Source organism: Apus apus, chromosome 10, assembly GCF_020740795.1.
Source record: "Apus apus isolate bApuApu2 chromosome 10, bApuApu2.pri.cur, whole genome shotgun sequence".
In the NCBI taxonomy this organism is placed as follows: domain Eukaryota; kingdom Metazoa; phylum Chordata; class Aves; order Apodiformes; family Apodidae; genus Apus; species Apus apus.
This window is the reverse complement of record NC_067291.1, coordinates 4,675,802-4,702,194: the sequence shown is the minus strand read 5'-3', so window position 1 is coordinate 4,702,194 and position 26,393 is coordinate 4,675,802. Positions and strand designations below refer to the sequence as shown.

At 37.4% G+C, this 26,393-nt stretch overlaps 1 protein-coding gene across 3 annotated transcripts in view; it reads right to left on the bottom strand.

The window, feature by feature from the left end:
- The window catches only part of VPS13C (vacuolar protein sorting 13 homolog C), an 84,762-nt gene that overhangs the window by 3,810 nt on the left and 54,559 nt on the right, over window positions 1-26,393 (bottom strand). For all 3 annotated transcript variants that reach the window (XM_051628063.1, XM_051628064.1, XM_051628066.1), the window contains 27 exons: window positions 25,608-25,768; window positions 25,043-25,164; window positions 24,506-24,800; window positions 23,054-23,443; window positions 22,070-22,174; window positions 21,204-21,368; window positions 20,731-20,859; window positions 19,618-19,751; window positions 19,110-19,236; window positions 17,443-17,678; window positions 16,975-17,125; window positions 15,831-15,971; window positions 14,944-15,025; window positions 14,773-14,842; window positions 13,812-13,923; window positions 12,825-12,938; window positions 12,100-12,236; window positions 11,761-11,842; window positions 11,217-11,330; window positions 10,906-10,981; window positions 10,101-10,264; window positions 8,922-8,967; window positions 7,784-7,907; window positions 6,994-7,108; window positions 2,740-2,831; window positions 859-982; window positions 512-595 (listed from right to left, as the gene is read on the bottom strand). In XM_051628063.1, the coding sequence (XP_051484023.1) occupies window positions 512-595; window positions 859-982; window positions 2,740-2,831; window positions 6,994-7,108; window positions 7,784-7,907; window positions 8,922-8,967; window positions 10,101-10,264; window positions 10,906-10,981; window positions 11,217-11,330; window positions 11,761-11,842; window positions 12,100-12,236; window positions 12,825-12,938; window positions 13,812-13,923; window positions 14,773-14,842; window positions 14,944-15,025; window positions 15,831-15,971; window positions 16,975-17,125; window positions 17,443-17,678; window positions 19,110-19,236; window positions 19,618-19,751; window positions 20,731-20,859; window positions 21,204-21,368; window positions 22,070-22,174; window positions 23,054-23,443; window positions 24,506-24,800; window positions 25,043-25,164; window positions 25,608-25,768 (3,692 nt within the window). The remainder of the gene's footprint in view (window positions 1-511; window positions 596-858; window positions 983-2,739; window positions 2,832-6,993; window positions 7,109-7,783; window positions 7,908-8,921; window positions 8,968-10,100; window positions 10,265-10,905; window positions 10,982-11,216; window positions 11,331-11,760; window positions 11,843-12,099; window positions 12,237-12,824; window positions 12,939-13,811; window positions 13,924-14,772; window positions 14,843-14,943; window positions 15,026-15,830; window positions 15,972-16,974; window positions 17,126-17,442; window positions 17,679-19,109; window positions 19,237-19,617; window positions 19,752-20,730; window positions 20,860-21,203; window positions 21,369-22,069; window positions 22,175-23,053; window positions 23,444-24,505; window positions 24,801-25,042; window positions 25,165-25,607; window positions 25,769-26,393) is intronic.

Sequence of the window (26,393 nt, the reverse complement as noted above, 5' to 3'; positions counted from 1 at the left end):
TCAGTCTCTCCATCAACACTATGAACAAACACTTAGAGATAAATGGTAGAAAAACCAGGTGCAGGAAGGGTGGAGGGTGGGAGGCGGGAGGAATCCAGTTAAGCCTTTTCACACAAGGTACACTTACTGTGTTAGTTCAGTGATCCTGAAATAATGAGAAGGTAGCAGAATTCAGAGGTATGTTGAATCCTGGAGACTATAATGAACTTAACCTAATACTTTAGGTATTTGAATTAGTTTCCTTTAAGGAATTTTAAGACACAAAACAGGATAATGCAACTTCAACCTTAATTCAAGGTTGCATATACTCTCTTGAATGCTTTAGACTACCTAGTTTCATCCTCTCTCCAAGTTAAACTCATTTTTCAACATGGAAGTTTGGTGAACAGTCCTCGGGCAGAGCAGCCTTTTCTATAACGGGTCTTTGAACATTACCATCATTTTTACAAGCTGAGTTTCAAAAACTGTTAATAATATCATAAAAAAGAATATGAAAGGAAAAAAAATATACCCTTGCTGTAGTTTCATCCTGAAGCTGAACTGTCCTTACACATTCATGACCTGTACTGTCCTTCCTTTGGAACATCTTCTGATCCTGTTGCAGAGGGGAACAAAAATGTACTTCAGGTGACTCATAAAATAAGAATGCAGAATCTGCTACTTAAATGGCTTGAATGTCAACTTCAGGTTAGATTTCAGTGTGGTGTCCACCCAATTCAACTCCTACTTTCAAGAAATGTGAAGTAAATCCTGTCTCATAGTCCCACAGTTCGCAATGAGAAACATAAATAAGTTAACAGTATGTTTGGACCTCTAAATACTGTTAAATAAAAACAAAACAAAATGTGCTTTTCTTACCAATGCAGTTATTTTTAAAACATTTGCTTCATAGGAGGGACAGCGTGTAAAGTCTTCAAATAAGTAATCCCACTCTGTTGTTACATGGCCTAAGATTTCCACTTCTTTTACATATATCACTCTCCTGTTCAGCAGAAAAAAAGTTAACACTGTTTCACCCTGGAACTAGAACTTGTCAGAAAGCAAACAAACAAAACAAACAAACAAACAAAAAAAACAAAGAAAAATTAAGACATTTGTTTAAGAAGGCACTTTCTATATGGATTACAAGTATCCACTCTGTCACAGTGGAACTGTATTTTCTACATATATATCACAGAATCACAGAATGCCAGCTTGAAGGAACCTCAAGGATCATCTGGTCCAACGCTTCTAGGTAGAAACCCCGTTAACATGAGACAGCCCAGCAACCTGTCAAGCTGAGTCTTAAAAGTGTCTAGTGTTGGGGAATCCACTACTTCCCTCAGAAGATTATTCCGATGTCCTACTGTTCTCATAGTGTAAAATTTTATTCTGGTGTCTCCTCAAGAGTAACTTTAAGTGCTAGAACACGGCAATAAGGTCACCCCTAAGCCACGAGTGCAGAGCTGAACAGAACAGAGGAGTGTGATGGCCCAGGTTACCTCAGGAAGCTGCCAAACGCAGCCCCCACTGGCCGCCTCCCCAGGCCCTCCGAGGCGGCGCTGGCCCGCGGCTGCCCCGGACACGGCAGCTCCTGCCCGCTGACACCCTTCCCGCGCTGTGGGTGGCCGAGCCAGCCACGACTCGGCCAAGGCAGACAACCCGGTCCCGGGGCGGCCGCAGGGGGAGGGCGCGGGCGGGACGGTGCCAGGCGGCGGCCTCCCCTGAGGCGGCGGCCTCCCCTGAGGCGGCGGCCTCCCCTGAGGCGGCGGCCTCCCCTGAGGCGGCGGCCTCCCCTGAGGCGGCGGCCTCCGGCCCCGCGCGCCGCCCGCGGGCTCCGGAGCCTCCACAACATCTTGACAGGCTGGCACAGGCCAGCGGCTCCGAACCCAGCCAGCCCTCCCAACCCGGACAAGCGGCTAGAATTGGGTATTAGAGGGTCACCCATCATCAATCCAAGCCAGGTCCCCAAGGCCAGCCTCCACCAGCGGCAGGCAGGCAAACTGCCGCACGCTGGTTACACAGCGACACAGCCGCTGCGGGACTGGCAGGTGATCACTTGCTGCTGCTCACAGCTGCTGCCGAGATGCCTCTTCAATCGATTCAAAGCTCCAGTGCAAGCTGGCACACTAACACACAAACGGGGGGCAGTTTGAAGGGAGGTAAACCTGAGCTTTCATGCAGCATGTGGAGAACTGGGGTAAGAAGTGCACAGACATCTGAAGAGCTGCGAACAACTACATCACCCGATTATCATTAAAGGACTTTTTCAGGATCTTGAGAAAGCTTGTCCAGCTGCAGCATGAACGGTGAGGTGTGCTAGTCATTACAAAACAAACAGGGTGGGATGCCTCCTGTAGTCTCATTACAGATGAGTTTATCTCATATAATAAGGCAAGGTGGAAACTCGTGATACTTGACATGTGAAGATCATACCATAATCCATGGGTTCCTTTTCATTAACTAAATGTATTTCGAAAGTTTCAAGTCCTGAAACTGCGTATCCGAGACTATTAACATCTCGAATTCTAAAAACTGTCTGATGAGTTTAATACTGATTTTCATACTCACACAAAAACCTATGTCTCCCTTTAGTACAGTATTACCCTATTACATCTTCCATAAAGAAAATAAATTATTTTTTAAATGGATAAAGAAATTATATATGCAGACAACAGCAACCAGTTTAGAATTAGTCAGATGTCTAATCCCCACATTGAAACTAAGACACGCCCTTAGAAAGCCTTCAAAGTTTCATACCTATTGGTAACAATAAGGTTTGCTCTTCTGCTTCTTGGAAGTGCACAGTGATACCTATAGCTCTCCTTTTCCAGCTTCCTGATGTGCAATTTCTGGAACAGAAAATAATTTTTGGACTGTTATAAGGCAACTTAAAACAGTGTTTTCAATTCAAAAGTCCCTTAAAAAGTTAGCTCATTGAACCAGTTGTCAAAAGGCAGGCTTTCACAGTGTTCTCACTCCTGAAGCTGAGTCACTGAAAGCCACTCAAAAGGTGAAACACTGACACTGCAATATCAGACTATTTATTCAGCTTTCATTTCCTTTCTGTGCTAATAATTGTTTAGTAATGTTCATACTATTACACTCCATGCTGCAGATTTTATTCAAGAGTGAAAATCATGCAACAGTACCTTAAAGGGGCAGCAGCACATGACATAGAATCTTAAAAATAAACGACCAAATTACAAACACTCAATGCCAAAAAGACTGATTACCTCAAAGTCTCTTCAAAACATAAGAAAGATGGCAGCATATGACTAAAATCAAAATATGAACTCACATTTTATACCTGAATCATAGCTATTTTAAAAACAACTGAAAACTAAAGAAATAAAAAACCTACTGCCATGTAAGACTGCAATTCAAAGGCTGCAATCCATATTCTCAGTCATTTTATGGATATGCAGAAATGAGACATGCCACATATTTAAACAGATTTATTCATAAGCACGTTCCTCTAAACTCAAAGCTTTGGAGAGAAAGCCTGTTCCTCGTAACTTCAGAAACAATCCCCATAGTATTTTTACAATTTACATCCAGTATGTTACTGAAGAAAGAGTTCCCACTGAGCTCTTTGCCTAGAAGATACACTATTTCTAGAGCTTTTCTCAGCACACCTGATAGATGTCAGCACAATGATAGTGACATTATGTAGAAAGGCGGTTGCACTTGATGCACACTCTTCAAATTCAGGCATCTTTTATCAAAAGCTTTTATTTTTATGAGAACACTACAGCACTTCAAAGAAGTTCAACTCATTCTTATTTTACATGGAAATGAAAGAACCACTACAAATTTACACAGCAGCAGAACAGTGATTCCACCAGAAACAGAATCTGCAGTTTCTTGAAAAACGAGCACAGTGTTCTCTCTGCCACACAACAGTGTCTCACCACCATGTCTCAATTATTCATGAAGCGCTCTGCATTGCTTATAAAGCTCCATGCTTTAAACTGGGTAATAAAACAAAGTAATGCCATAGACACTGAATAATGTATGAAATACACCATGTCAGACCCTAGGTGCTGGGGTTAGAAGACAGTCTCCTCACCAGAGCAGGCAGCAATACCTGCGTATTAAAAAGCAAGGACTAACAAAACCAAAGGCATTCATTACCTGTTCTAGCAAATCTCATCAGCTGCAAACACTCCTCATCCAAAGATTAAAACTCATGAGAACTTATTCCTAGGAAACAATTCTTCCAGGGTTGCCCTATTTGTTCTGTTTTCTCCAGCTGTACATCCTGTACATTGATGTTTAATAAAACGCATTCTGTACTAAGCCTCACTAGGTGGAGGAACTACATGGCCTGTAAGATGTCCAATCTGACTTTCCAAGTTCTGAATTGACTGAGCAGATCCCTACATAGCCCATATACATTAGATTCAGCACTTCTGGGAAAATGCACTGCAGAAACAAGTTTATCCAAGTGGATTGATCTACTCCATTTGGCTACTGCCCTCATTCTGCACAAAAACTGCCAGTAGAAAAAAGTAACTTATCTCTTCAGATCTACATATATGGTCCTCCTAAGCCAAGATCCTATGTCTCTGTCTCACATAAAAGTATTTAAGTGATACATTTTTTTGCCTGACCACTGGATCCTATTGAGACATCCACCCCTTAAGGGAGGCTTACAAAGGTTCAATCTTGTGAGCACATACTTATTTTAAAGGGATATTTGCATTAAAGTCAGTTAAAATAGATGAAAGGGTGGGGATTATGATTAAACTAATTGTAACACTGGATCAAAACTGGATCCAAAATTAAACAGCACTAACACCTATAAGTTGAGTTATTTGCTATTAAATTTGTAAATGCATATGAAACTGACTCACATTGCTTGTTAAATAACCTATTTCCTGTAAAGATACTGTCCCCCTCTTGCTTGTAGCTTGTAATTGTATTCAATCAATTGACTTCTGAGAGGAAGAAACTGTATTTGGTGAACTATATAGAGTATTCATTCTTTTTTAGCATAGAATTCCAATCTACACCATTTAGATGTAAGAAAAATGCAAATGCACAGGAACTACATAATATCCAGTTTTCAGTGTTAATTGTGCTACCTTTTCCTTTTTGATCAATGTAAAAAATATAGTGCAAACAAAAATTAAAGATTTCACTACACAAAGAAATTTAGTCTGCCAATTTAAATAAAAATTCACTGTTTTGTATTTTTTAAACAATTTTAAATTAAATAAGCTGACTATTGACCACTACACTCAAAAAAGGCATTAGCAGCAGAGATGTCTCTACTGAACTTTTCCATGTATGATAGGCAATTTGCTCTGAGAAGAGCCTGTTGATTTATGAGATTCCCTATTAGAAATTAAATTGGCACCATGTAATTGAGCAATGTATTTTTTAAACATATACACACATATATATGTAAATGCCTGGTAACAGTTGAAGTCCACATTTAAATATGTTGAACAACAAAACTCCAGGAGATTCTGTGAATGAAAGCAGAGTCAAAGGAACTGGCTGTATATGAAATGTTGTAATGCAAAAAAAAGTAGTAATAACAGTAGTAACTTTAAGTGACAGAGGTTCAGCAGATGTATAAATGACAGGCCTATGGTGTATTACAGACACCACAAATAAAAGTTTTCTTGGCATTTGTATGGAACCAATATTTCCATATCATGAAATGATAAGCATTTTCACAGAAGAAAATCCCATTCATTATTACTATTTTACATTTTGCACAAGTATCAAACTGTTTTTTTCCCTTCATCCACAGCCCTAGCTCTATGAGAACACTAATAAATTAATGAACTCAGTATCTACTCTACTGTCGATTTTTTTCCAAGGTCCTTTTGTTGTTTCCATTCACCAGGAGAAAAACATAAATACATAGGAAACAAACTCTACCTGCCTCTGTGATCTTACTCACTCATCTAATCTTACTGAGGATAGTTATTCAGTTTTGTTTGTCTTTTTTATTATCCTGGACAACATGAAACACTTTTATTCAACTGCTATAAAGCAAATACATTAATGAAGGGGAGAGGATATGTTAAATGCAATCATGCCCTTTATCTAAATACTTAAGGCAGATAAAAGACCATGACAGAAAGAGAGTAGAAAAATGGAAAATTTTTACTCCATTATTCCAGTTCTTGCTGCGTATGCCAGGAGAGAAAGAGAAATAAGAGAAACATTAAAAACAGAACAGGAAATAATAATTAAAAGAACACCTATAATTAAGTAGCAAATATGCAGGTTTTGGTCGTAAAATGTTAATGTAGACAGTTATTTTACTCAATTTTTTTAGCAACAACATAAGAATTAAAATGAGAGTTAAGTTTTAAGATTGTGAAAGCTGAAATACAAATTAACTGGATTCTGATTATCTAGGACTTGAAAACAACCATTACTTGTTCTCTGTATGTCAGCCACATCCAGATGTGGAAGCAGGCTAAATGCCCACACAATGCCTGCAGCTAGGACATATTTCTATTAAGAACAATATAAGGAAATAGCAAAATGTGGTATTTTGGGAGTTCATGCAGTTTTTTCAACTGCTGATACCACCAAAAAAATTAATGTGATTTCTGTATTTGTATTATGTGTGAAACAATTCAAGCTATACTTGTCGTATTTAAAAGTTGCTTAGTTTGTAAAGCAGCCTAGCTTTATTATGAAGCAAAACATTAGAGTATCAAAATGCTTTTATTGTTTCCACATATTCAAATCTTAATCCTACTAATTCTTAAACCTACTATGTCCTTACAGAGCATGAGATAAGCAATTACAGATCACGACATGCAGAAGATAACTTTAGAGCACTGCTGCATTCTTGCCACATTCAGCTTACTACAAACACTGAGTCTTCCCTGCTACACAGGCTTCCCTTAGGAAATAGGCTGGGGCAAATTTTTACTACAGGTAACAGCCACAGATGCCTGGCAGCCTTTTTGTAACATAATCCTTTATGGAACTCTGCAGGTTAGAGAATTTTAACTGTATTTACAATGGAAGTCATACCTCAAATAAGTCATAACCTTCAGCTTCCACCCTATCGTAGGGCCGGATGATTCCATCTTCATGAATGAAACGTGGGGGGCGGAGATTAGACACTTCTTCAGTTGATTCTGCCACCCTGCCATGGACAGGGGAACAGTATTCTGGTAAGCATTTTACAGTTCTGAGTTTCACCCATCTATCTTTAAAAAGTCACCCTTTCACTTGCCACATAACCCACTTCCACTCCCTGGGTACCCTACACACATAAACAGACACACAGCTAGCAATAAAATCAAAGTAACACTAGCCAATAAACAGCTACAGGATAACCTGGAGAATAACCAGCCATGGATAATTCACTAAGGATTCTCATGTTTATTAATACATTTTCCAAAGGTCCCCTTAAAACACAAGAAGCCCCTGATGTGCATGCACTGCTAACCAAAATTCTAACTGGCGAGTTTTTCTCCAAAAATTGTACTTTTTACACTAAGTTTAAATGACATTTAGATACTTGCACCCAGCAGTACACAAACTTACCTCAAAAGCCAAATTTACACATGACCTTTTATTTACTTTCTGTTCAGTTATCATCTACCTGAACTACAACACTGCAGAACATTTTCTGAAGCAGCAACTTCCAGAGATCAGCGTAAAATACATTCATTACAGGCTCCTAGGCATCTCCCAGCCCCATATATCCTACTGCATATTGTATTTACCACAAATAATTGTGTCTCTCTACTGGACCACTTTACCACTGGTATCCAACATACAGAGATTACTTGAAAAATTCCTTTTGACATGCTACCTTTGAATTCCCTGGAAGGTGCTGCTTGCCATATCTACGATGCCACCTGTGGGACGGGCTACCACTCCTACAAGCCCCTTTCCAATTCCTTTAAAGAATCCAGCTGCACCTTCCTTTTTCGCTCCTTTAAAAGAAAGGGAACAGAAAAAGAAATAATTTTAATGACCTACATAAAGACATTAACCATAGAATTAAGCCACTGCTGTCTCGGGCTGCACTAGAAATGTTTTGTGTTGGTAACGGCCCATAGCAATTGATTACATAAAATTGGCTTATTAAAAAATTTCTCTCTGAAGAGCCAAACATTGCTTCCTTGTGTGTTCAGCCATACTGCTGTTCCCTTAACACCTTACTAGCCTCCAAAGTCAGCATACTTGAGATGTGAACCAGATCTCCTTCTCACACTTTCAGTCTGGACTGTAGGCCAATGTATCAGTTTTTATTGTTGATAGTAATAACAAAATAACATGAAGACTCTAAGATGCACAAGTATAATGGAAGTTAACTATTTCTATCTCAAAACTATATGCTCCTGGTGATATATAATTATGGAAGAGCCAAGACAGTGTTTAGAAAGCATGTGTGTTCATCCACCAGTGAGAGAAGAACTACACGTCCAAGGATCTGCCAATAACCTATAAATACAACACAGTAACAATTAACTTCCAACACTTACATAACTTTGACATGAATTTTATTGAGGCCTTTTGTCTTGGATGTTTTGATCATCTATCACAGTGTCAGAGTGACAGTCTTCACAAAAAACAAAACTGATTTTTAGGCTTAAAAGCAAATCTGCTTTTTTAAGATACCTCCAAACCTCTAGAGTCTCAAAAACTTTTTCAATTGTGGCTTTTTAATTTATTATTTTTATCATATTTATTCTGGCTTTAAACAACAAATTGGGTACTACAGCAGGCCTAAAAAATATATCACAAAGTTAAGCATTCCTTAATTCATACAAAGGCTGAAATAGTGGTAAACCAATAACAGCTATAAATTTATTGAGTATATCACCATATACAAAAATAATCTGCTACACCTTACCAAAGTTAGATTGGTATTTCTTAACATTACAAAATAAATATTAAAGCCTTGGGAAACCACTTAAGCTGTGCAGTGCCATCTGAGTGCTTACCTTCTACAGGTTTAGTGATTATGCCCGTCATACCTCCAACAACACCCTAAAAAGAAGAAGATAATTAAGTTGCTACTTAGAAACAGAAATGCTGTTGTCCAACTGCGCAACCAGTTGTGTTGGAAGAGAAGGGGGAAACAAAACGGCTGAAGAAGCATTTATGCTGGCAAGAAAGGCTAACAAATCTTTTGTACAGTAATCAGTCTTATAATACTTAACAAAATCACTATTTCCTTTTCACTACTAACTGGAGGTTGTCAGAATTCCCAGTCATGAGTGACTGATACCAAGTGTTCAAGATAAATTAACATTAAATGACTCTCTGGAAGACTTTAAAGGTCAAGGAGCTTTACGACACTAAGGCAGAGGAACAGAAATCCAATTTTCAGCAAACAGTATCAGAATTAACTCTAAAATACTTATTATTTATGAGTACTTAGAAATAAGTTGACTGCTTTTATTTTGGATGGAAAGTGACAGAACTTATTAGAAGACTTAAACTGCATTCAGGTAATACAGATGTTTCAGTAACTTTTTACAAGAGGTTTGTCTCATATTTAGCACTTTAACTAGAAACAGATGTGATCTCTCAGCAACCAGAAAAGGTTCCTGATTTTAGATTATAAATAAATACAGTGGTTGCACAGCTTCTATTTCAGAACAATCTCTCCAAACTAGTTTAGTACTTACTTTTACACATATACTACTTGCTTTTTGTTCACATTCTTTTAAGTCAAGGAAACCTAGCAGCTTTTGTAAGACCTCAGCATATAGAAAGCCACTGCTACTATGCAGCACATGCCCAGAGCTCATAATTCAAAGCCAACTGACTTTAATGACAGAATCGACTGCAAGGTAAAAATAAGGGCCCAGTTTTAGGTAACACATTTGTTGAACATGAGTAACTTTTTTTAGTTTATATAATTCTCAGGATAAATTGGTGCTGCTTCCTACACTTTTCCTTTCTGAGACCCTACCTTCCATTCCTCAGGTTGGCCAAAATCACAACTTCAAACACTAAAGCTGACACACTATACTGTGCTCCCTATAAACTGACTGCCCATTTGTCCCTTCTGTTTAGTTCATGAAGAAATAAAGAAGACATCAAACTTCTTTGCATATAGTTTTCAAGCATGGATTAAGAGATGGCACATCATAGTCTCAACTTCAGATTCATACCCGTAACAAGCCTTTTCCTCCTTTGGCCAGGCTGTCACCAAAGTCTTTTGGCTGCCGACTCATTTCCTCTCTTCGCTTCTGCTGAAATTCTTTATCCATGGTAATAGCAGCCAAGCCCTTCCCAACAGAACCAGTGATCCTGGACACTACCCCTGCTGCACCACCTGATGGAAGAGGGCAGAAAGCAAAAGTTACTGATCCTTCACAGTTTAACAGCAGACAACACACAGGAAGCCATCAAGTTCATAGCAATTTCCCCTCATATTCAGTTTAGATATTACCAATTTACACAGAGTGACTATCACGTTGTCCATGAGAAGAGTCCAGAATCTGGCCTGAAATCCATACATACAGCAGAAGTGAACTCATAAATCACTTCAGTAGATGTTAAATAGCATATTGGATGGGATCACGTTTTCTCTAATTACACATAGCTAAATAAAAATCCAAGGTATCTGTAGCTAGTCCTAAGAACACTTCTCAGGCTTCTCCAGACATTTCAGGAGCATTAGAATTATTTTCCTTGTTAATCGACGGCATCTTACAAATTCAGTTATACATGCAACGCTTCCCATGTTGCTTGCTCAGTCTACCAAATATCTAGATGGTCTGAAGTCAGACAGGTATGACTTATCTGTATCACAAATACTGGGAATGGTATCTGACAAACCTCAATATTCAATAAAAAATTACCATATAGATATTTTAAATATATAACTTCCTTTCAAAATCAGGATTAAAAAAAATCTAAATTAAATTAATGAGTTAAACTAATTTACTAAAACAGTAACAATTTGATACATACCCACTGTGTGTCCAAGAAGACTTCTAATACCAATTACAAAACCTTCAGCAAATTCTTCAGGTCCTTGAACAGCACCCTAAAAATGAAGCTTATTATGAACAGCAATGAACAATATCTATCGGTTTAAAGGAAAAACTAGCAACTCCTTCACAGCTGATGGAAGTAAGGCCATTTGAATATATTACTTCTTAGGCTGACAAAAAATGATTGCCTTCTTAACTGTTCAGGATGTATAGTGCAGCAACAAAACTACACCCTACCAATATTCAATCAGCCTACTATTGATACACAGTTGAATCAGGAAGTCATACCTGGAATGGCTCATAGAAGAAAGCTTCAACACCCTCCGACAAGCCTCTGATTAAACCAAATGGATTTCCCAGAACATCTAGCCCAAGTACAAGAACATACATCTGTTTCAGGAACTAAACAATGAGGGGGGGGAAGCAAAAACAAAAGCAGTGTTACTGGCTGTTGTTACACATAGCTCCATTTCAGAAATCAAGGCTGGTAATTTTTTTAATGTACTACCTAAGCAGGGTGATTGAGGGCTCAGCTACATATTCCTAATAGAATTAAGCCAGGCTTAGACAAAAAATGAAATATATGTATGGATAACTACTAGAATACTTTGATGAAGAAAAATATAAATAAAGAGAAGCAATCTCTTAAAATTCTTAAAACAATTTCATGACACTTTTGCATTTACATTTTCATAACATGCCACCAGATTTATACTTCAGATCTATGGCATAAAAATAGTAGCTTTTAGAGGTATTCACCTTTTCTTTCCCATTTTCTACATTCTGTAAGACACATAAAACTTTACACAAAGGCTTGGCTAAGTAAGCTTACTTGTTCACTATAATGTCTAATAACTCTCTTCATCAGTTGGTCTCTCTTGTAGAACTGATACTTAATTTCAAAGAAAGCAAGTCTGAAAGACAAGTAATCACACATTAGTTATAGATACCCTTCCTCCATCTAAATAGTTCTCTTTTTATCTCCATATAAACCTGAAGCCCTACTCTCTTAAAAAGGAGACCAACCTCATCTTCCCTCCATTCTTCCCTGTTCCCACAGGCTGTGTACATTATGTAGACAATAGTAACTCAGAAAAGTTCATCCACCCAAGTATTATACTGTAGATGTATTCAAAATATTAACTAATATTAATAATCTTTATTAGATTACTTGAAAATAAGGTCATCCACATCTGTTAGAGTAGCTCCAATGCTTTTCAACAGCAAATTCAGAGAATGGATGGCTATCATTTCTTCCTCTTTATCAGATGCTTCTCCACCAGAAGCCAGAGACAGACTCAAATGCAACTGTCAAGATAGAATTAGTAAAATAAGACAAATCAAGACAAAAATGACACACACCAGACAAGTTGTGTGATGCACACATATACAAACCAATGGTGAAAGAGTGGCAAGTGTATTTTTACTCACTTTGAGAAAATGCACAATTTCAACTCACATGATTGAACTATTTATTTTTATTTCTATACAGAAAAGTATCCAATTGCCCTAGAAGTTTAACTGTTGTTATGCTTACAGCTGTAAACTTACTTGTAAACAATGAGAGAAATAACATGTTAAATAGATGGAGCTCAATTCCCAGTACAAGTTCAATTTTAAATTCTGGATGCCTTCAGACCAGCATTTTATCTAGCTTTCCTCATTATACCCACTGACTCTTCCCCTTTAGCAAAGGTTAAGAGCCTGTTTGTACTCACAGGTAACAAAGCTTTCCAAATTACTAAGTTCCAGAAAACGTTAAATAATGCCCATCAGGAGTGCAGCATGAAGACCTCAGTTATCCAGAAGGATACATCCTGAGGATGTATTTACTATCAGGAATTAAAATATTTGATATCAAGTGTTTTCTTAACCACAAGTATCTCCATTGCCTACCTTAATTGGAGAAATATGGAAGTGCTCAAAGAAGCTAAGCATTGACATGTCTGTTAGGGAAGACTCCATTAGCTCAGTGTTAAGTGCATCCACATCTTGCTGAATTAATTTAGACTGGTTTTATTAAAAAGAAAAAAAAAGATTAAAAAGTTTCACTCATCAGCATGTATATAATTAATAATTTCTGTATAAATATATGTAAATATATATATATACACATATAAATAAGCAGCAGGAATAATAATTATAGTCAAATGTAATAAAATAGTTAAGTAACTAATTAAATAGCCAGTATCTCCAAAACTGGAAATAGACTAATTACTTTTGTACACCAGATTCTAACTATACTGACTTTTCCATTTTATGCTATATCCCCTGATATTCCCTTAAATTCCTCAATCACTTAAGCTATCACTTCTAAATTAATTTCAAAATATTAGTAACATAACTAACATCCTGAGGTTCTTTGTAATTTTTTAAATTTCCTCACAAAATTTGCATTTACAGAGCACATCTGAAGATAGCATTTTTTAGAAAAAGAAACTTGTAAGAATGACTCTCCTACACACACCAGAAGTAAACGTGACCTTTCTGAATACTATCCACCTAAGTGACCTAATTTAGAGCCAGGAAAATCTGTTCCTTCTGCGCCCCAGAGACAAGACACTAGACTACCAATTAGAAATCCACTCTATAAACCCTAACCTTATTTCATCTGCACTTTGTAGACACAGCTGAAGCCATTGTTTGATCAATTAACAAAACATGAGAAACACAGAAGACATATACCCAAGTATCAGTTACTCCAATGTGTCAGTTAGTAATGCTCACAGCCAACGTTTAACAGAAATAGCAGTGCTTCACTGAAAATTATTTTACTGTCCCTTTATTCACTGTTGTCAAATGCAATATTCACTCATTTAAACCAAAAGATTCAGAAAATTGCACACTGTTACCATAAAGGCAAAAAACACTTTCACATTTTACCCTTTGTCTTTCAGTTTCTGGGTCTGTAGATGGGGTGAAAAGTTCACTAAGTGCTCCTAAAAATCCTTGATCAATTTTCAGGGCCATTTCCTGGATAAGAACCATGAAGTACCTAAACCAGGAAAAACAGCATATACTTGTAGAGGTTTTACCTAAATATCACATGCTTCCCTACATAAGTGAAGTTCTGTTATGCACATTTATGTTGCTTATTAAGACTTATGATCTACAAAATGAACTGTTTACAGTTAAAAGGACTTAGCAGCCTCACAAAGCTATACATTACCATAGGCAATACATAACTTAACACTTTCGAAATTTACTTAAAAATATTAATCATCACCAAATACTTCTTATATTCATGCATTCCAATTCCATGTGCTCCACGGATAACATCCAAACAACATATTTCTTCCCCTTATCTAACTGCATCTCTCCAGAAGTCATACTGTTGAATCACAGAATCACATATTCATTTTATTGAAGTTCACCATCCTCAAATATTGTATCCACACTAGTTGGGTACAGATACTTGCACTGGAAAGCATTAGTATAACTTTTTGTCTCATACACAAACTCAAGACACAGACACATTAGGAACATGTTTGTCACAGCAGAACACACTACTGCAGTGGGCTACATTAAGAGACTTTATGAGCTGTCTGTTAGAGCTCCAAAGAAACCCAGCACTGCATAGCAAATAGACAGATACGCAGCTCTCATATTGTACTACAAGAGGGAAATAATTCCCATTCCTAAAGAAACTACATAACAGTCCATTCATGTGGTCAGTCCTTACTTTCTAAAATCATCATTAGAATGATGTTTTTTCACTGAAGACGTTTAAAAACTCAATCCAAAGCCAAGAGTTGTCTGGATAAGACAATGTGAACTTTAAAACAAGGTTCACTTCTAAAACGTGTTCAGTCCCTAGAATTCTATTACACACAGTTAAACTCACTTGAACTGCAGTACTTTGCTGTATTCGTTGAACCTTGTGATGATGCTGATGTCGATGAAGGGTTTTGGTTCTAAATAGAAAAAAAATACCTAAGCACATGTAAAAAAGAAACTGCCAAGTTAGTACTTTCAGTGCTGAATAAATCTGGTATTAAAAAAGGCTTTATCTTACCTGAATCCAAAGCAATCGACTTGGGAGGGGCAACAGGGTGAAATACAACAGGAAACATGGATCCCGGTAACTGGTTATCGACCTAAAAAATCATTGCATAATTACAGGAATATTTTAATGACACAATAATCAAAGAGCATTTTCATCTTAGAAAGCTTGAAAAACTTATTTCTAGAGTGTCTCCAAGAAGAATGTCATCCTTATTTGGGGGAAAGGAAAAAAGAAAAGGATTACCCTGACACTATTTTGGAGTGTTATATATTTAATTATAAAAGGTCAGATGGTTGGCAGTGTTGCACAAGGGTTGCTTACTCAGGGTCACACTCACAAAGACTCATTTAAACACTTCTCACTAGTACCAGGTCCAGTGCTCTACTAGTTAGATTAGCAGCAATATTAGTGCTGACTGGAGTATGCTCAACTGTGCAAGTGCTGCACATTGATTCATTGTTAAGCTTACCTGAAGATATATTATTGCATATTATTTTTGCATATTTAAATGTCTATTACCTACTTTCCACGAGACAAGTAGTCTTTGTACTAAAGATCTCTGAACTTCTAGGAATACTCTAGAACAGTATGTTAAAAGGCTATACACAAACTATGGTAAATAAATTTGAAAAGGTTGAGGTTTTTGCTTGTGTGTTTTAACACACCAAAACACCTCTCTTCAGAAACCAACTTTCCATCCTAGCACTCTGTTTTACCTTAACCCACAATTCAGTGCAATTTTTTCCACAATGGAGCATTCACAGCACTTCTGCTACTCTGGCACAGCAAGCAGAGCTCCACACATGTAAGATCTGGAGATACTTCTTCATATAAATGAATAAAATAAAAGCCTTAGAGCTTATGTTCAGTTTACAGAGTGTGATGAAAGGTGGTACCTGCAGCCAATACAATTGAGCACGTAAACTTCTTTGGTGAGGGGACTGTTTGAATTCAACCTGAATTCCTGACAGAAAGTTGCGCCGGATGTTGCATCTGACTGGGATACGCATTTCCATTGGCACCTTACTGAAATTCACCTGGGAATAAAAGAAAGCAGAGCTAACGTACAGCTGAAGTAGAGAAACAATAAAATCCTAGTAAACAGACTAGCAAATGAAATTGTTATTCTTCCCTATTTCATGATCACATGGCTACTGAATTAATCCAATTATCTGCATGGAAAGTAATGAAAACCACAAGTTAATCTGATCAGCACATCACATTGCAACTGCAGTTGCCCCAAGCAGGAAACTCTGTGTTATCTAAGTAACTATTTCTTCACGAGTGATATATTGCACTGGCATAAAGACATGTACTTGCAGCTGACTGCTTTACCAGCTGGTGCTTTTACCTTGATCCTGAAACACTGAAATTATGAGAAGCAAAATGAAAAAGCTCTGCTTGATCCTGAGTCAAATGTAAAAACTTGATACAGGTTTTTTGATACCACACACTGGTGCAATGTACAAAACCTAAGTGTTCATACAGCTTAGGGTATATGTGTTTTTTCACTAAAAACAAGATATAGAAAACAAGCCTGATTATGGTACTATAAAACTTAGCCATTTTAACACATTAAATTTATGCATGGAATACAGGTATAATTAATGTCTGAAAAAGCTCAGTAAGTGAATTAATTTCAATAGTCTTTGAACACTGTAGGCTTGTAGGCTTCTTCATCATATCAAGTCATGGGAGCTGCAACTTATCAAGAAGCTCAAACCAAGACTTCTGCATAGAATTTCAGTTACATCAGTAAGAATTTAGTTTCATAACCAACATGCAGATACCAAGCAACCTTTTCCACCACACAAAAGCAACATTCTTTGAGATTCGATTTCATAATACAAATCTGGAAAATACCTCAATGCTGGCTCAGTATTACCTCAATGCAAAAATATTCTACTGCATAAAATGTGAAACTATTAAAAAAATAGCTTGATCTTTGTCTTAACACAGCAAATATCCTCACTTATCAAAACAGAAGTTTAACTGCTGCACGTTCTGCAATCATTTAAATACTGAAACCTCAAGACATACCTCTGTATTGCTGTCTAGTTTATGCCAACCTGGAGCATCAAAAGCACTCTTAGAAAGATGCTTCTGATAGGCTTGTTCCAACAGGTTTATCTGCTTTTGATTAAATGGTTTCCACTTCTGTCTCCGCTTCAGCTCCCAAACAACACCAGAACTGCAATACAAGTAACAAGATATATCATTAAAAGTACTTTAACCTTTCTTATGCATGCAAATCATGTAAAGAGATATTATTATAACTTTTCAAGCTCAAAACCCCCTATTGTTTACTTTTTTTTAATAGAAAGAAAGGAGGTAGTTAAGTCCTGTTTAATAGGAATCAAGGCAGAATTTAGTTTTACTTTAAAAGATCTCACATATATTGATTTTATTTGCAAGATGTTCCCTTTAACACAACTGTATTGTTTAAATTGTAGCATGCTGTCAAATTTTGATTATTCAAAGGAATATTTATGCTTTCATGTGCAGTACCTAGTAATTCCTATATAGGAGATTTCTTTTTTATTTTCATTGTTAACAAGAGAAAGTCCAAGACTATGGATTGATAAGTTTATTTCTTGATCAGGTTGCTCCAGCTCCTCTGCTTGTCGTGCTTTAGAAACTAGTGCAACATCATCTGTGAAAAGCAGCACTCGTTGACGTCCATCCAGGAAAGACACCCAGTGTATCTGAGTGTTTGCATTGTAAGGGAATTGGCCACAGTCATCCTGTATTGGGGAAAGAAATAAATTCCATTAGTAGCACATTACAGGAGTAAATCCACAATGTTGCTGCATGATTATGAGAAGCATGTTTACTGGCACACACAAACAAGAACTCAGTTTTTTTCTTGTTCCATTTATTGCATCATACTGATCTGGTGGCATCCTGTATCCCAACCCTGGAAAGAAATTGGTGGTTGATTTTTATTTATTTTTTTCCTTTTGAAAAGCAGGCATTCCAGCAATATTTGTCGATGAGAATAATGTTAGAAATTATTAGGAAACAAAGGCACTGACAGCAAAAGAAAATATTTAGATTTGTGGGTGATGGGAGAAGAAGGCATTAAATCATATTCCATGAAACAGTAAAATCAGACAATGATTAACATCTCTGCTCTTCAAATGCAGATATTCCTTATTTGTTAATTTGCAAGGCAAAACAGATAGTTAAAACTCTTATCTCAAAAGACAAAAATAATAATGAATGTGATCATAATTATACACTATCAGATTCAAACTAAAAACATGATGAAATGTACAAAATTTGACCCAGAACAGTGCTTATCTAGTAAAGAATACTGTAATTGGTTAACTGTCAGAGTTCAGCAGTGAGAACCTACATCCATTCCCAGTATAACAGAAACACAAGCTTGCCTTCCTGTCCCTAGTTTTAGCTCCTCATGTTTTCTGTTTTCTTATCTTAACTTTGTGCCTTGTCAACAGAAAAAGCCTCTGAAGAAATCAGAGTTTAGCAAAAGGCAGAAGAGGGCTGCTATTCAGAGACAGACATGGAGAACTTTATTTAGCCTACATTCCAGTTAAGTGAGAAGAATATTCCTTCACCAGTGCTTGCTTCCCAATTCTTTAACAAAACATTTGCCCAGTCTCACCCTAGATTTACCGCTGCTTCCAGTTATAGTTTCCCTCTTTTCCCCACTCATTTTCCATCTTGATCATTGTTATTTTGCCTCACTTCACACATTTTCCTATTTTAAGACTGCATGAGTTGCAACCACTGGAATAGCTCTTAGGGAGAAACTCAGAATTTACTGCTCCATGCAAGCATGTCCCCTTGGAAGTGAGAGTCACAACAGTCAGAGGTTTTATCCATCTTTAGGAAGATGCTAAAGCCATATGCAGCACTGCTAGAAAATTGGTGAATTATTCATTTTAGATATGTCCACAGCTCATACACTTAATCCTTCTTCTTTCATACGCAAGAAAAAACAGACAGAAAAATGTAGGTTGGAGTTTGTGTCCAATCCTCTCATTATAATAATCTATAGATCTAAAATCTTGCTTCTTGAGAGTAGGCTCACAGTCTCTTACAGGACAAGACAGATGCCAAGTTACTGAAGAAGCTTTCTCCCAGACAATTTTCATCTTGTTCTTGTCCTAGATTGGTTCAGCATTTCTTTTCCCTCTTCTGAAAGTTACCTTAAGCAGGTCATGTTCACCAAAATTTTGAGCATAGCCCCAGGTCAATTTTCTTGTTTTAGTTGGATCTGTCCATGCAAACAGGCATACTTGCTTTGGTTTCAACTCCATTTCCTCTTGCAATCCACTGCAGGTTAAAAGAGAAGGAGTAAAATAACAGCATTCACTAGTTAAGACCAGACTGAAGTGGTGTAAGCAAGTCACAGCACCATACACTCTACTCCCCAGGCTCCTGGGTGAGACATGAGGGGCCCAGACTGTCCAACCCAAACAGGTCCACCTGTAGCTAAGCTCTAAGTGAACTAAGATGTAGACTCCCACTTCACTCTCTCTGATTTCTCAAACTATGAAAATCACTTAGAAGCAGACAAAGTAGTTCATTAAAAGAATATAATAAAGAAAAGGGGGTTTTCTATTTTTCAAGGTATCACAACGGTAAAAAATAACTTTTTTCACAAAGGATACCCCCTGGTTACACAACCAACAGTGAATTGTTTCTTTCACATACCTCTGTTTGTATCTGAGAGAGTCCCATGAAGTATGGTTAACAATAAGCACTGGAGCAGCTCCTTCATGGTAATCCGAGAAGCTTATGACAGTAGAATGCTCAGAAACATTCACATCTACCAGTAAGCCCCCATTCTGGAGAGAAAGTTGGACATAAAGTTCAATATTTGCTCTATGCACAAATTCAAGTTAGAACTGGCTAAACTGTTACTTTCAGATCAGTCTTTCACTGGTCTCCTACAAATGTAAGAAGGAAATGCATTCCACATGATCTAGTAATGCTCCAACATGTCAGTCACTAGCTTAACACAGACACCAGTAGCATCCAAAAACTGTATGTTGATTCAACTTAATAGAACAATCACATTAAATTTAATATTTTTTTTCAGAATTAGCTTATTTGGCTAGATTCAGTAAAAAGTATAGCCAAGCATCCCCTTCACTCTCTTGCAAGACTTACTTATATTTTAAAAAAGCAGTTTCCTCCATATTGCTTAGAAATCTGAAAGGCTACTCTAGACAAGTGTACTCAAGTTTTTCAAGGTAGGACAAATATATCAATGATGTATTAACAAACAGATCACTGAGCAGAAAACTTGCTTTTATTAAACCTCAAAACAAATCAACTTAAGTCTTTCTTCTAATGGCTTTCAAGATTCTGCTTTCTTCCAATATATTTGCAAGATATTTCTGTGATGTGTACAGCACAATTTTTCTCATTTGCTTACACAAGGGAGTTACCTGGTGCTCTCTCATGTATAGTCTCTCCAGATGGCTTTCTTGAATGCTTGTCTAGCAAGATAAACTGATGGGTTTGCTATGCTGGAAGGTGTGGAAGGTGAAAGGGCACACATCTACCTTTCAAAAAGATGATCCTATAGATTCTCCAGCTCACATCAGAGCAATGTGAAAAAATATGCTTAGTACACTGCAGAGTAGTGGTAAAACCTCACCTCACACAGGACTAGAAAAGATTCTCTTGCAAAGCCGAGCCACCTCCTATCTTAGAACTGTAAAGAAAAAGCTCCACTATTCTAATTAGAGTACATCAACAGAACATCAGATCACTGGTGACATCTTGTTTGTTAAGAACAGACCACACACTCAGTCTCACCAATTCTTCCAGCTTCAGTAGAGTGCCATTATCCTGGACTTTAAACAGGAATGGTTTGGATGACCCTTCATAGCCAACTACTCTTACACAAAGTTCACCAGACGAGTTTTCAGGCCAAAATGGAAGACACTGTAAAACAAGAAATGCTTGACTTCAACAGTTCATATATGTTCAATATAGTAAGCCAGCAGCAAAACAATCTTGCATGACTAAAACTACTTCAAATGCCTTAGTTCTTACCCCATTACCCACTGATGAACATCTAATCTACATTTAGTATCTGAAGAAACTGATTAATTTACCAATATATGCAACCTGTGCTGTTCAAGAGGCCCTGAGATGTGAAGTATCCAAGTCATGCCATCAGATGTGACAGAGCTGCTATAAGAGAACTGCTTTTTCCTTAAGTGACAGGTAGATACCAGTTGGGTTGTCTACAATAACATCCAGAGGAAAAGAAAATGGAACATTACCTCTGAAGATGAGATATAGTTCCATTTATTAGTTGGGTAAGAGCCATTAGGACCAATCTCTCCAACCTCTAGCTCCAGAGAAGATTTGTTTGCTATTGTGTAGAATGGAGTGAAGGTAACTATCCTGGTAAGGTTAAAACTGCTCATTTTGATGCTAACTCCAACCTGTTGAACAAGGACAGTTGGAGTAAATCAACAAAAGCAATCTCAAGAGAAAAGTGAGAATGCAAAAAAAAGAAAAGCCAACATTACTCTAATTACAAAAGCTACACTCCTGCTCTGTGAACAGCTTGCAGTAGAATCAGGAAACCATGCAACACAACACAATGGCAAAAAGCCAGTTTCAGCTGTAGCATTTGTGGGGAAAATTTAACAGGAATCACTCTACATTCACTTAAAACAACTTAAAATGATCATATAATCTGAGATCAGTTAAAGAGTATACAGAAACACAACTCCCCATATGGCTGGATCTTATTATCAAGTGTATTCTTTATTCTGTCTATTGGGGAAATGTAGTCTTAGACAAGGCTGCTGAGTGAAGATCTAAACATTCACAATTTGAATTTTGAATGTGAACACTTATCTCCACCATGTGAGTCCACTGTTGTATTTTCCAACAGCCTAGTACTACGTATTTGTTAGATAAACCACGTTTGTGAACCACACCAATACGTCTGTTGGTGAAATTACTGTTAGGTGCAGACCTAAGTAGCTGGGGCATAAAAATTATTACCTTAGATGTTTTTTATTTCCATTATTTAAGTGTAGTGTAAATAGTAAAATAAATGTCTTAAGGAGAAAATAAACAAGTGAAGCCAAAAGAACTCCAAGGTAACTCCACAAAACACAGAAACCTAACTTACCAGATAGTCCATGTTATTAGCTGAACACTTGACACATCCATAGCTTCCAACAGTATCAAGAGAAAAGCTACTGGACCAACTGCTAGTTGAAATGCATAACTGGATCTACACACACAAGAGAACAACATGGAAAGTAATTCAGTAAATTGATTCGAATTTTATAGTTCAAGCATTATGGAGTGCAATTCTATCTCATATAGCAGTATAAAGACAATGTTTAGTTGACTTCAAAACCTTCTACAAGTTTAGATAAGCTTAAGCATGTAGTATCACTATTCATACTTTATTAGTTTGTGCCTGAGTTCTGGGAAAGAAGTTACAGCAAAACGTAGTAAAACAGAGCAGCCCTCACTGACTCTTATGTTCATGACATCACACACAGAGATGGGAAAAAAACTGCTGTCCTCTGTGACAGTACTCTTGAGTTCTCCATACAAGTATCACATCAAAACAAAATTAAAAGAAAACATATTAGTTTAACATTGGGCAGAATAGTTACATTGTGCATTTTAAATGTCAATATACCTAGTTGAGTAAAACAGAAGCCTGTGATTCCTCTATTCTGTGGAAAATACCTCCACAGCAAGACTCAGAGCAGCCTTCCTTTTGACTATAGAGTCCACACTCCTAATTTACATATTTACATTAAATTCCTCTCCACAAGGAAACAGTTTTTTGGTAGGGTATCCCCTGAGTTTTCAGGATCTGACCAGGATCCGCCAGCTTCTGGCCAGGATCTACATTAGCCAATGGGATGCAGTGCAAAACCTGGAAAAGGCTGCAACAGTATTTCATGTGTCTGCCCTCCTTTCTACTTAGTAAAAAAAATACAATTACAAGAAGAAAGCAACAGCCAAATAAAAACCCTATAGATTCAAATCTAAGAAAAATAAATTCCCTGGACAAAATGTGTCCACGTGTTTCTTTCCCTCTCAGAGCAGGATTTGAAGACACCACAACTGCTGAAGCCTAGAGCAAGCATACCTTATTGTTACTAAAAATGTTTTTCTTTTTAAAGGAGAACAGAACAATATCTCTGTAGTCTGCTGGATGCTTCACATGAGTGTCTTCAGCTCGGTACTGGAGAACACGGGAAGTCTTGTTGATTATCCAGTAAGGACTGAACACAGACAAGATCATCCGGCTCCCAACTCGCCGGGTATGTATGTAAATATCCACTGTCATCACAGCTGCAGAATGGGATGTGAAGCACACAGAAGAAAATTCAGGCATCCCATCATGGATTTTAAGATGCCCGTTCCAGTTTTTGCCTTGATATTTTATCAACACAAGTTCCATTATTTCTCCATTGATTCTTGAATGAAAAACATCTGCAGCACTCCCTTCTGTCAATTCACGGGTTTCTGCTGTTCCCTATAGCAAAATTAAAAAGGGAAAAATCAGTTTTAATTTCTAAAATGTAGGTATTCTCTTGCATATGTCTCATATCTCAGTAGCACATGTCCCAGTCTCCAGTCACTTTCCTTTGAGCCTGTTCCTATGAATAATTTGAGATTAATTGCACTTTTCTTGCAAGACAGTAAACACTGCCTAATTCTAGACTTCCAGAAGGCAAACTAGGTTCAAGGCATCATCTGTGTCTGTTTCCTCCCTCCTCCATGATTTTCAAAAGATTTTTGTAATGAGCTCTTATTCATACACTTACAGTACTAGGTGCAACACTGAACTGAACTGTGCTGCAGATGTACAGCCAGCACTTCACTTCTCACACTAAAGAACACCCAAGGCAGAAGTTGGCAGCTGTGCCAGACTGTTTGGTAGCACAGCTTTCCTCAGGCTTCTTCTGGACAGAAGTGAAAGCAAGGTCTAAATGAATGCCACAGCCAGTCATGTGGGCAGGACAAAAGAACAAACTAGGATAATAGTTCTAAATCCTAACACCTTTTCTATTTACTAAAATCACTCATCTTTCATGAATAAATACTAGACACTAAAAATGCTGAAAGTAAGAAAGTCTGCAGAGCATCAACACAAATACATCTTTCAATTTGTGCGAAGGAGACCCCACAATAGTCCTGAGTAAAGAATCAGTGTTAGAATGGGGAGAAGTTTGTGTTTTCTACATAGAAGAGAAGCTCCAGATGTTTCACATGCTATTTGTTACATCTCTCCCTGTGAAACAAAGGCATCTTGCAAAACTGAAACAGGATCTCAGAAGACTGTAAAAGACCAATTCAGTACAGTACAGGATCAATATTTAAGGAACAAGGCAGAATTGGCCAGGGACACCCAAATTAAAAACAATTCCCAGAACTCCCATATTCAATCCATCAGCTGACTCACTCATTTCCAATAGAAAATACAAAGAACAATATTCAACATCTTCCACACTATGTATGCCACCACTTCTAAGTAAATATAGTCTTACTTAAAATCAAGTGAATGATTTACAAATAAAAACATAAAATAACTTACCTCAAGTAAATATCTCAAGGAGTATGGTAAAAGATTCCTCACAGTCAGTGTAGGGTGAAGGTGAATAATGTAGGCAGGATCCCACTCCTCTCCATAAGTTGAAATAAAATTCAGTTCATCAGGTACAGCAGTTGAGCTGATTATTAGAGGCAAGAAATTTGTCTCGGTGGCCGGGCACTGCAACAAGCACTTCACTTCATTGCTCCTGTGTAGCTCTTCCCTCCAGGCAATGTAAGTTGTGGACTCTCTAAACTGACCCTCTAACGTTCCTGCTGGTCGAACATACAGATGACACCTATGGGAAAATGACAAGTAATGGCTCACACCAGCTCTGCACTAACAGCTAACTGCACCCATTTTAGTCATTGCTAAGGTCCTGAAGGGCTTCTGCAGCACACTAATTACCTAGCAAATGTAGCATTTTGGAGTTTTAGCCCAGTCAGGAAGAGTCCCAAGTGCAAATTTCAGCTTTCACACTAATGCTGTATTTATGCCTCAATGTCACAGATATTAGCCCTACAGGGCAGAGAAGTGTACCTGTAGGAATGTAGAGGAACATGAAATTCCGCTTCTGGCTTGCACATGCCAATTGGCTCCAGTGACTTGGAGTTTCTCGCCAGTTTATAGATGACAAACGGGATTGAGAAATGGTTCTTGACCTAGGATCAAAACCCGTGATTTTAATTTCTATGATACAAATTTCTAAAGGAAAAACTGTGAATACAAACAAAAAAAACCCACCAACATTAATAGACTGAATTAAACTCCTCTGGAAAAGAAACTTCTGTGCATCTTAGTAAGAAATACAATTTTGAAAGAGAACAATATACAGGTACATAAGAAAACTATGCTACTTTTGCTAAGTCACACAAAAAGTACATATTCCAGCCTTGTTAGATATTAGAAAGTCTAAAGTTAAAACCAAAAGTCAGAAAGACACATACAGGGAATACATATAAGAATCCATGTAATATATTGAGTTAAATACTTAATAATATGCCTTTAAATATTATCTCAAAAAACACATTAAGGAAGAAAAGCCAAGTCAGTCAGAGAGGAGCACCTCTTTCAGGTTTTGGTTTGGTTGGTAGGTTTTTTTTACCTGCAGGGGAGATCGTACAGTAATAACCTTGTTTCCCTCTGTAGCATCTATCTGTACAATGATTGAGTCTGAATGCTCCACATGAAGGTTCTTTATGTTGTACAGTCGTCGACCTGGTTTAGCTATAGGAACATTTACCACTTCTTCATATCCTTCAAGTTCTAATTGACAAAAATACACACATGTCTTGATTAGACAAAACAAATCACATAACCATTTTCTATTTCAACAATACTTGAGCTCCTCTCAATTCAAAAAACAACCAAGATCAAAGCACTCTCTAGCAAAAGCACTGTGAAATTGTATTTTAGCACCAGTGCAATAAAACTTTAAGGTCAAAATAGTCTTGAAGACACTAACTTTAGATTAAAATTTTTATATAGCACAATAAAGACTAAAAGGTGTAATTTGGGTGAGTTCACAAAATACAACACAGTATGTGATCTTTGTATCATGATCAAGTAACTTCATACGGGATAGGATGGAAAGGAAAATAAACAGGCTTATGTATTCATAGTTACTATATTCTATTCTCCCAAGGGTATTTTCTGGCAAAGCTAAAAACACGGAAAAATCACCACTGTTCTCAAGTAACTGGGTAACTGCAGAAAGCCAAATGATAGCAGGGATATGAGAAGTGAAGAGTCTGTTTAACCAGAGTTTTAATCCACAGGCCTGTGTCCCAGGGGTCTGTAATATGGTCTATCAATGACTCCATTAGAATGTTTTCCATTTCTCCCAAAGGAGAAGAAAAAATACGGTACTTTTCACTCCCTGAAAAACTGG